We start from the raw sequence: 12,095 nt of genomic DNA on the forward strand, positions 1-12,095 counted from the left end.
CAGAACGTCCTATGTCAGAGGCACAGACACATTCTTGCTCAACCCCCACACCCACTGCCATGTTTTCAAGTGCCCCCTGGGAACTCAGTGCTATTACTGACCAAGATTTATTCTTTTTCCTGGTATCCTTTGCTTTAAAGCTTGAACTAAACCTTATTTTAAAAGGCTATGCACAGTCACATTTTTCATGAGGGCATTGCTGTTTCAGTCTGCATCAAATATTTTGGAGATGTATCCTTGCAGTCCTGTTTTCTATGCATTTACCGTATTTCCCCCATCACAACCCTGACTACTTCTTACTGTAACTTTATTATTATTTATTTATGGCTGTGCCGGGTCTTTGCTGCTGCACAGGCTTTTTTCTACTTGTGGCAAGTGGGGGCTGCGCTGTAATTGCTGTGCGCAGGCTTCTCACTGTTGTGGCTTCTCTTGCCGCAGAGCACAGGCTCTAGGGCACGCGGGCTTTGGCAGTTGTGGTTCCTGGGCTCTGGAGCACAGGCTCAGGAGTTGTGGCACACGGGCTTAGTTGCTCCCTGGCTTGTGGGATTTTTCCGGATCAGGGATGGAACCCGTGTCTCCTGCATTGGCAGGCGGATTCTTTACCATTGGGCCACCAGGGAGGCCCTGTAACTTATTTAACCCTTGTCTCCTTATCTAGATGGTTAGCTCAGAGAAGGCAGTGACTGGGACAAATAAAATCTAAATGTTAATGAATGAGCATCGTGTATTTCAAAGGTGAGTTTACAACACAGGTGGTAGAAATATCAGAAATGAAATTTCTTGAGAAAAAGTTATTTGACTTATGTTGTAAGATGAGACCAAGCATAGGCTCAGAAAAAGGTAAACTGCCAAAATGAGCTTTTATTAATCAAAATAGTCTGGTAATTATTGTGCAAAAAGGAAAAAAAACCACGTGCTAGGACTGGAGGCTCTGCCCTCCCAGCACTACCTGATCAAGTGAGAGGCTCCCGTGCAGGAAACAAGTAAAGTAACTGCCTGCATTCATCTTGACATGCCTGTGAACCTTTTCTTCACAGGCTAACTAAAGCAGCTGTGAGGGGGGAAAAAAATTCTAAGAACAGCAGGTTTTAAATGGATACAAGAACAAGTTGGTACATGAAGTTAAAGCCAGAATCCTGCACCAAGTATTATTAATTAGTATGTATGGAAACCTTCTGTCAGAACACAGCTCTTGACAGGATACAGCTTCCTTTCACAATGGCTCTGAAAGGCCAACCCACACGACAGTTCTCACAACCCTCCTCAAGGGCCATCCTGTCCCTCTGCACGCTAGAGGCACACGCTTCTGCACCAACCAGAAAGTCTACCCTAGTCTGGAAACGAGGTCATGAAGAGATCAAAACCACAGAGCCCACCTAATCGCCTGGTCTTTTCACTGAGAATGAGCTAAAATAAAGTCCTGGTGACTTACAGAGTAAGAGCCTTTTGCAGACCCTACTGGATGACTAGAATGCCTGAGCTGCTAAGAAAACAGCAGGTCTTCTTCTGGAAGGAGCAAGGGGAGAATGGTGGGGAGGGGGCAGGGGGTGCAAATAGGGGACTGGGAGGCTGAAGGGCAAGACGCGGGGGTCAGACAGGAAGTGTGTGGTGTGAATTTAAGCACTAAATGCAATAAAAACCAAATCTCAATCCAGGCTCTTGTGTTGTGGCTAAAACCATAGAACAGCAGCAACTGCTTTATATCTGGCTTAATAATCGTTAGAGCTAATATTAAAGTGCCTTTAAGATACAGTATGAAACTGTAGGTAGTAATACTTATAAATGAAGGAAACTGGCAAAAAGGTAGAACACTTGTGTCTGTATACCCAAATTATATGTGCACAATATACTATAGTTTTAAGAACTATAATCATAAAGATTTCTTACTTATTGAAAATTTGAATTTTAGGACACGCAAGACAAAGTGTTTCTGCTTTCAAGTATACTCTTATAATGAAAAGATAACCCAGTTTTAAAATGGTCAAAGGATCTGAATAGACCTTTCTTCAAGGAAGATTCACAAATAGTCAATTAGTATATGAGAAGATGCTCACCATCAGCAGTCACTGGGGAAATTCAAATCGAAACCACAGTGAAATACCATTTCACTTTCACTAGCGTGGTGGTAATAAAATAAAATGAACAATAACAAGTGTTGAGAAGGATATAGAGAAATCAGAACCCTCATACATTGCTGGTAGGATTGTAAAATGCTACAACTGCTTTGGGAAATAGTTCAGCACTATCAGAATGCTAAATATAGTTACCATAAGATCAAAGAAACTTTTTTAAAAAGAGATATTGATGTAAAGCCTAGTTGCACTCATGCTTCCAGACTAAATAGACTTTATCCTTGTTTATATGTTTTATGGCCACTTATTTAGCACTTGAAAGTTCAAAGTCTATTCAACTGCTCTGCCCTGTTTCCCCACTTTGAGAAACTGTGGTTCCTAAACAGGCTGAATTCAATTGGTACTTACAATGGCACCCCACTCCAGTACTCTTGCCTGGAAAATCCCATGGATGGAGGAGCCTGGAAGGCTGCAGTCCATGGGGTCGCTGAGGATCAGACACGACTGAGCGACTTCACTTTGACTTTTCACTTTCATGCATTGGAGAAAGAAATGGCAACCCACTCCAGTGTTCTTGCCTGGAGAATCCCAGGGATGGGGGAGCCTGGTGGGCTGCCGTCTATGGGGTCGCACAGAGTCGGACACGACTGAAGTGACTTAGCAGCAGCAGAAGTTAGTTTGCATGTGTTCCCTGACGCTTGAGTGTTTGCAATTTGATATAAGCATCTGAATGCAGAGTTCCACAGAATAGCAAGAAGAGATAAGAAAGCCTTCCTCAACAATCAATGCAAAGAAATAGAGGAAAACAACAGGATGGGAAAGACTTTAGAGATCTCTTAATGAAAATTAAGAGATACCAAGGGAACATTTCATGCAAAGATGGGCTCGATAAAGGACAGAAATGGTATGGACCTAACAGAAGCAGAAGATATTAAGAAGAGGTGGCAAGAATACACAGAAGAACTGTATAGAAAATATCTTCACGACCCAGATAATCACGATGGTGTGATCACTGACCTAGAGCCAGACATCCTGGAATGTGAAGTCAAGTGGGCCTTAGAAAGCATCACTACGAACAAAGCTAGTGGAGGTGATGGAATTCCAGTTGAGCTATTTCAAATCCTGAAAGATGATGCTGTGAAAGTGCTACACTCAATATGCCAGCAAATTTGGAAAACTCAGCAGTGGCCACAGGACTGCAAAAGGTCAGTTTTCATTCCAATCTCAAAGAAAGGCAATGCAAAGAATGCTCAAACTACCGCACAATTGCACTCATCTCACACGCTAATAAAGTAATGCTCAAAATTCTCCAAGCCAGGCTTCAGCAATACGTGAACCGTGAACTTCCTGATGTTCAAGCTGGTTTTAGAAAAGGCAGAGGAACCAGAGATCAAATTGCCAACATCCACTGGATCATGGAAAAAGCAAGAGAGTTCCAGAAAAAACATCTACTACTTCTTTATTGACTATGCCAAAGCCTTTGACTGTGTGGATCACAATAAACTGTGGGAAATTTTGAAAGAGATGGGAATACCAGACCACCTGATCTGCCTCTTGAGAAACCTATATGCAGGTCAGGAAGCAACAGTTAGAACTGGACATGGAACAACAGACTGGTTCCAAATAGGAAAAGGAGTTTGTCAAGGCTGTATATTGTCACCCTGTTTATTTAACTTACATGCAGAATACATCATGAGAAACGCTGGGCTGGAAGACACACAAGCTGGAATCAAGATTGCCAGGAGAAATATCAATAACCTCAGATATGCAGATGACACCACCCTATGGCAGAAAGTGAAGAACTAAAGAGCCTCTTGATGAAAGTGAAAGAGGAGAGTGAAAAAGTTGGCTTAAAGCTCAACAATCAGAAAACTAAGATCATGGCATCTGGTCCCATCACTTCATGGGAAATAGATGGGGAAAGAGTGGAAACAGTGTCAGACTTTATTTTTTGCAGCTCCAAAATCACTGCAGATGGTGACTGCAGCCAGGAAATTAAAAGACACTTACGACCACCTAGATGGCATATTCAAAAGCAGAGACATTACTTTGCCAACAAAGGTCCGTCTAGTCAAGGCTATGGTTTTTCCAGTAGTCATGTATGGATGTGAGAGCTGGACTGTGAAGAAAGCTGAGCACCGAAGAATTGATGCTTTTGAACTGTGGTGTTGAAGAAGACTCTTGAGAGTCCCTTGGACTGCAAGGAGATCCAACCAGGCCATTCTAAAGGAGATCAGTCCTGGGTGTTCTTTCAAAGGACTGATGCTGAAGCTGAAACTCCAGTACTTTGGCCACCTCATGCGAAGAGCTGATTCACTGGAAAAGACTCTGATCCTGGGAGGGTTGGGGGCAGGAGAAGGCGACTACAGAGGATGAGATGGCTGGATGGCATCACTGACTCGATGGACATGAGTTTGAGTGAACTCCGGGAGTTGGTGATGGACAGGGAGGCCTGGCGTGCTGTGATTCATGGGGTCGCAAAGAGTCAGACAAGACTGAGCGACTGAACTGAACTGATGACTACAAAAAATCTTGTGAATATGCTAAAAATCACTGAACTCTACACTTTAAAGTGGTATATCATACAGTATGGGAATTAAATATCAATATAAAAAATAATGATACCAGTTCACATCCACCTGCCTGGGAAGACAAAACACTTCCACTCTGTGTGTGAGCGTGTACCGCGTTAAAATCATGTTGGAAAGCCATGGCATCATCTAATAAAGATGAAGATGGGCCTGCCTCGGACCCAGCAATCTCACTCGCAGATACATGCACACAGTCACTGAGAAACAGTAGTGGGAATGTTCAAATAGCACTGTTTAAGTATCAAGAGATGGGAAACAAAACTAAAGGTTTATCATCAGTAAAATGAACAAGGAAACTGTGCTTCATCCACATGCTGGAATTCCACGCAGCAGTGAAAATACATCAACTACAGCTACGTGAAATCCTGTGGCTAAATCTAAAGAACATGTTGTTGAGTGAAAAGTCAAATCACCAAAGAATATATCAGTTTGGTTCCATTTCTATAAAGGTGAGAATTAGACAAAACTAAATAATAAATTATTTCCAGCTCACTGTATTTTTTTGTGTTTGCATCTCTAAAGAAAAGTAGTGAAACATAAGAAATTCGAGAGGTTATATTTCAGGGTAAGGGAACAGAACTGACGGGGCAGATAGCGGGCGCTAATTTTCTATGAGAAAGGTTTTAGCGAGTTAGGGTCTGACATTTAATCAAGGACCACATTGACTGCATTAGTTAACATACCTGTTATATAGCCTTCTAAAGCCTTGGGCACCAGTGATTTAGCAAGTTTCAGATCCTCCAATGAGCATTTGCCTGACTCCAGGCCGAAGGACATCCCCATTCGCTTCAGCACTTCTATGTCATCATGAATCTCGAAGGTGTTGTCAAAATTAAAAAGATATTCAAACCTGTATCAGGAAACAGAGTTAGTGAGGGGTTTCTGTGGTGTCGGGGAGGTCTGAAGAGTGTTGTACTCTGTATATTCAATGAAAGCACGAGGACCTAAGCTCAGCTACGGTATAGAGACTGTTACCGTTTAGGGCAGTGAGTCATTCTGCTGGGTTCAGAAGAATGACATCTCAAATAAACTGTTTTCCCAATTAAAACAACTTTCCTGTGACGGACAACAGGAGTCCTACATTCCAGCCCTCATTAAGCCGTGGCAAACTGCAGACAGGAATTTTGGTCTAAATCCAGTATTTTTCAAGGTTGTCTATAGCTTTGTCATAAAAGATAAAATATTAAGAAAGCCTTTCCAAGTAGACTTTCTTCCAAAGCAGATGTACAGATGGCCACGAGACCCAAAACTGCTCAACATCACTAATCATGTGGGAAACACAAATCAAAACCACAGTGAAGTATCATCTCACACCTGTCAGAACAGCTATCACCAAAAAGACGACAAATAACAAACACCAGCAGGGATGTGGAGAAAAGGCAACTATCATGCACTTGGCTGGGAATGTAAACCGGTGCAGCACTATGGGAAACAGTCTGGAGGCTTCCTCGAAAATTAAAAATAGAACTACCATATTATCCAGCAATTCCAAGTATTTACCCAAAGAAAACAAAAACACTCATTTGAAAAGGTTATACTCATTGAGGTGTTATTAATAACAGCCATGATATGGAAGCAACAGAGTCCATCAGTAGATGAATGAGTGAAGATGAGTATGCGCACACACACGGGGACAGTAGTACTCAGCCATAAAGAAACTCGCCATTTGCAAAGATATATTCAGATCTAGAGGCTATTATGCTAAATGAAAGAAACCAGACCGAAAGACAAATATCACATAATCTCATTTATATGTGGAATCTAAAAAACCCAAACAAATAAAAATAGACTCACAGAGAACAAATGAGCGGTTGCCAGAGGGGAGAGGCTGAAGGCAGTAGAGAAACAGGTGAAGGGGGTTGAAAGGTACAAACCTTCGATTATAAAGTAGGCCCCGGGGATACACACAGCATACAGAATATGGCCAATAATACTGTAATAAGTCTGTAAGGGACAGATGGTTACTAGACTAATCACGGTGATCATTTTGTAATGGATGCAAATGTCAAATCACTATGCTGTATGCCTGAAACTAATACAATACTGTACGTTAAGTATATGTCAATAAAAGTAGGTAAATCAAGCAAAGAAGTCACTGGGAGAAAAAAAAAAACATACAGAAAGAAAGCCTTTCCAATTTAGCACCTAACTTCCCTACCATGAGTTGGCCTACTAGGGTTGAGGAAAAAACATTTTGGACGCTTACTTCATTTTCATGAGTCAAGTATTAGCCACATCACACCTTAGATGAACAAAAAATGGAAGGCTTTTTACAAACTAACCAAACCCCAAACCCTGTCTTGAGGGTCTCAGGAGTAGAAATGCCCCAAGAAAAAAGTGTCACATATAACACAGAGCACGTTTCCAAATGTTTTTGAAAAGCACCAAATCAGGGTGTCCAGCCACCTGGCAAAGGCTTGCAATAGAGCGGCCACTGTAAGAAATGGCCCTCCCGGCTCCCAGGCTAGGCTCGGAGCAACGTCGCCAGGAGCCTCGGGAACAGAGGGGAGGTAAGCATGCTGGGACAGTGCTGGGCTTACGCTGTCATGAAATTCTGAGATCTTAGATCAGAGTAAAATTTGTCATTTAAAGCAAAATGCCATACTTGCACCCCACCTTGAGAATCAAGCCTCTGTAAGCAGCTCAGAGCCTCCTTTACACCAGTTGGGGGAGGGCGAGGAAAGGACAAGAGTCAATAACCGCCTGAGAAGGAAGAGGGTCCTTAATCCTCCTAGGCCACTGGTCCCCAGACTTTCCTGCTACTCTTTAAAACTTCAGAGACTAACCGGAATAGAGAATTTTAGTAATGTCCTACCGAACAAGAGGCTAACTAGAGACAGGAACTAGAAATCTAACAGCTTATTCTTCCCAAAGATACATTAACCATTCTGTAAGTCTCGGATTTATGAGAGTATGTGACAAGTCCTTGTAGACACAGGTTTCTGTCAATAAAGTGTGTGAATACTAACACACATATCTATCATTTACTGCCCCCGGTGCTAGTCCTTTATGACTTCTGTAAACCAGCAAGGTAATTATCAAATACTTTAGAAATCCCTGTTGTTCTTCTTCCTCTTTTTTTGGTGCCTTCTTATTTAAGTAACCCATCATCTCTGTACACAGTCAAGACAGGGAAGCAACACTGCCAAGAAAGAGAAAAACCAGGGAGGGTAAACCCCATGGCCATGCAGTAGCTCCAAGGAGCCCGTAAGTTCTGGCCCCTGGGACTGCCTTGGGCTGTGCCTCTGCACTGATGTGACTCTGAGCCCTCTTTTGGTCTCAGATGTATCCCAACTTGGATGATAAGTTATATGCTGGCTCCTTGGAGCAGCTAATATTTATAAAGCACTTTCCAGGAGTCAGATCTTTTAGAGGCATTACCTTATTTAAGGAAGTATCATCCCCATTTGTTCTTCAGACAAAGCCTTAGAGCAGCTGCTTGGGGGAGCCACAAGCCACATTTCCTTCTGTCTCACTCTGCATCCTATGCCCTCAACTACCTCAATACTGATTCACGGCCTGAAGAGCACTACTGTTTTCGTGAAGAATAAAATAAGTTACAAATAAACTGTACTTTGAAAACTGCTATTTCTCACTTACACTATGATAATAGTAATATATTGATATTACCATCAATCTTAGTTACAATGAAAACATGTTGGTGGAAATGTAAACTGGTGCACCCACTGGAAAACAGTATGGAGGCTTCTCAAAAATTTAAAAATAGATCCAGCAATCCCACTTCTGGGTATATGTATCTGAAGGAAATGAAATAAGCATCCTGAAAAGACGTCTGCACTCCCACGTTCAGTGAGTGCAGCATGACTTGCAATAGCCGAGGCGTGGAAAAAACCTATCATCAGATGAGTGTATTAAAAAACTGTGATGTACTTGAGACAATAGACCATAAAAAAAGACAACGGGCAACAGATCATAAAAAGGAAATCCTGCCATTCGCAACAACACAGATGACAGACCTCATACATGGATCTCAAAAACCAAACTCACAGATACAGAGAATAGACTGATGGCTGCCAGAGGTAGGGTAGGGTAGGGGGGAGTGGTGAGTGAAATGAATAAAGCTGGTTAAAAGGTACAAACTTCAAGTTGTAAGATAATAAGAAAGCAAGCAAGCAGAGAACGCCATCTAGTACTTTCATTTTTCATCTAGTGCTTTTGTGTCCATTCATTATAAACAGAAGCACGGCTCTTCTACGATATAGCAAAAAAAAGAGAAAAACTGCTTTAGTGCCACACGCCGATCCCAGCTATCTGCACCATGAACATGACAACGCACAGTGGACCTGGTGAGCCCACCACGTCCCAGACGCTCACCCACCACGTCCCAGACGCTCCCTGACGTTCTGCTCTACCGCAGTGACTTGCCCACTTATCTCATCTGTGTGTGCGTACATGCACGTTCGAGCTTGGGCACCGTTATGTCCTCAGCACAAACAGCGCAGTGCCAGGCCCAAGAGGGGGATGTGGAGGGTGAAGAAGGAAGCAAGCACTAGCAGATGACGGCGCTCTTGTTTGAAGAGTTGTTTCGTGAGGCCCAAGGGAGTCAGCCTTGGAGGACCCAGATAATATTACAAATGATAGGAATTACGTTAAACAGAAGGCTGGCCGTGCCTGCTGCCACTGGTTCTCCACTTACTTGTCACTGGAGATGCTGCAGTCTATGACTGTTTTTCTGCTTGTGTTGATGATTATAAATGGCAGCTGAATGGTGGAGTTCAGAGCTGGAGGGCCCTGGTTCTGCTGTTCATTTTGCCGATTTCTTTGTACCAGGTTTTTGAAAGCGATTTGCTGTAAGGATCAACAAAAACGTACAGTCATTTAACGTGGATAAATGAGTTGGAACTAAATGAAGTAAGTACATCTAAAATATAGTTTAAAATTAGAGCATTTAAAGAGACCTTCCACCTATGAGTTAATTAAAATTGAATATTTAAGGAAAAACATTAGAATGATCTAACTCAAGAAATACATTTCAAGGGCAAAAAATATTTATTTAAATGGTATCTAACATATCCTAATACAAATAATGGGGCCCGCAGTTTCCATCATCCATAGAAAAAGGATCTTACAAATCTGAGCGACAGAGTGGTACCTGCACCTCTTCTCAGCGTAGGTGATACAGCAAGAGTGGACTTGTTTTCTATTTAACTAACACAGACTCCTGAGGACTTAGGGTTAAATACGTCTCTCAGATCATCCCGCCCAGAAACATACAAACTATACAAAGCCTCAGAACCCTTTCTTCAAGTGAAATCTTCTGGGACACCCACTGTTTATAAAACAGATGAACACATCCTTGCTCTGGTTGGCTGCACTGAGGCTGAGTCCTGAGCCCTGCCAGCTCTGCCCTCATTCACCCTTTGGGCTCCTTCACAGAACTTCCAAGCATCTATAGGGCACAGTTTGGAATCTAGCCCAAGCCCCTCCCCAGCTGACATCTTTCAGAAGAGGAACCTGAGGCTTAGCACTAATTTATAAGGTATATCAAGGCCCGAATCTTTGCACTGAATCTTGCTATTACCTTTAAACTATAACCATTACTCAAAAGCCAAGGAAAGTGACCCTACCACCCTCTTTTAAATAAGGCAAATGTATCACAGAATTCCACAGGTAGAAAGACCTTACACAGTGAAGTCTTTCATCTGCTTGCAGAACAGATACTGGTTAAAAGAGCTCCTGAAGTCAGAGCCTTTCATCCCTTCCATCAGCTTGTTCCCTCTGCTCACCCAGTAGTGATGCATTTCAGTTATTTTCTATGTTTTAGCAACTTTATCCTAGCAGTGTTTATTTTAGGTCCTGGGCCTTAACTGAAGTTTGATTAAAATTTATGTTGTCTTAAAATGGTTGGGTGCTAGCTCCCTAAGAAGTAAACATTTACTCCTTTAAAATGCACAAAACAGAAGGGACACCAATTTATTCTAGCCTGACAGTGTGTCTAGAACCATCACTGTCAACACCATTCATTACCAAACGTTACTTGAGTCATACTTACTAATTTGTTATTTTCTGCTGCTAATGAACTAAGGCAATTATATTCAATGCTTAGCTCATTTAATATCGAGGAAAAATATGCTGAAGCTATAAAACTCAGAAAAAGAATTATATGTTTGAATACCTCCACCTGGCTATCTTACTCTTCTAGAAAACACATCCTGGAGACAGCCCATACTTGGCCTAGCTTTGTGGTCTTAGTGGCATGGGAGGGCCTGGGTAGAGGTAGAAATATAAACAGCGGTAAGTAAAAGTTGTTACATATTCATGATTCACTGTTCTATACTGCGCACATTTAATAGCATCAAAGACTGTTCTTGGGAAAAGAGCTGTAAATATACATACAATGTTATTTTGATAGTAAGAAGAAAAATCACCCCATTTGTTCTAAACTGGTTTTCTTATTTGTTGCCATTTATCTTTAGCCTTTTGTTCTCTTCCAGGCTTATTAACATTTATTTCAGAGGCTAAACAGCTTTAGGTATTTTTAGACATTCATTTTGCTCTGCATTAGTAGCTCTGGGAAAGTTTAAGGGCTGGAAGGGACAATGATATAGATAAAAGTAGGACATCTGGGTCATCTGTGGGCAGAATTAGCGCATACCATGCCTCTCCTACACGACCAAGAGAAGAGGTGGCATGTAAGTGAAAGGGACTTGGGTCATGTGATGTCAGTAGCTGTGACATTCACTAGTTAAAAAATTAAGCTAGCTTAGCCACAGAGAAGTAAATTATTTGTGTTCAGGGACGACTTGCTTAATGTACTTTCTGTGACAACTTCGTAATTTGCTGCAAGAAAGAAAAAGGAAACACTAGGAGGAAATAAGCCGTGTGTCTACCAGGAGACTAGAAGTAGTTGTTTTCAGTTATATTTTGTGCTTCATTTCACTGTTCAGAGAGACGTGCTTTTATAAATGTTGACAGCTAGGTTGCGCCTGGGTTGAAATCTTCTGCAAATACTTGGTTTGAGACAGAAGAGAAAAAGAAATTTAGGACTTAAAAAAAAAAAAAAAAAAAAACAGCAACGTTCATCGTAGAAAGGGGAAAAATATTCCAGGTCACATTTTTTTTTTTGGCCATACCGAGAAGCATGTGGGATCTCAGTTCTCTGAGCAGGGACTGAAGATGGAACCCACACCCCCTGCACTGGAAGCCCGAAGTCTTAAGCACTGGACTGCCAGAGAAGGCCTCTGGTCCATTCTTTGCGCTGGTCGTCTAGTGATGGGAAAGCCCACATACATGAGGGCGATCTGGCCCAGCACAAGTCTTTCTGATCAACAGATAATTACAGACACGCTGATAAACAGGTTTTCATAATAACATGCCAAAAAGGGAGCCCCCAAATGTTCCATGAGAGCTCTGAGGAAATGTAAGAAGGGCCAAGCACAGGGTTTGGGGACTGTGAGTGGGGAGGGAAACA

General features: G+C 42.0%; 1 protein-coding gene across 50 annotated transcripts in view; it reads right to left on the minus strand.

The window, feature by feature from the left end:
* TFDP2 (transcription factor Dp-2) overlaps positions 1-12,095 on the minus strand; it is a 205,713-nt gene that overhangs the window by 929 nt on the left and 192,689 nt on the right. For all 50 annotated transcript variants that reach the window (XM_086377500.1, XM_086377166.1, XM_086376928.1 and 47 more), the window contains 2 exons: positions 9,321-9,472; positions 5,347-5,513 (listed from right to left, as the gene is read on the minus strand). In XM_086377500.1, coding sequence (XP_086233626.1) covers positions 5,347-5,513; positions 9,321-9,472 — 319 coding nt within the window. The remainder of the gene's footprint in view (positions 1-5,346; positions 5,514-9,320; positions 9,473-12,095) is intronic.

This window comes from Bos grunniens, chromosome 1 (assembly GCF_055505025.1).
Source record: "Bos grunniens cultivar Pamir isolate PY7600 chromosome 1, Bosgru_T2T1.0, whole genome shotgun sequence".
In the NCBI taxonomy this organism is placed as follows: Eukaryota; Metazoa; Chordata; class Mammalia; order Artiodactyla; family Bovidae; genus Bos; species Bos grunniens.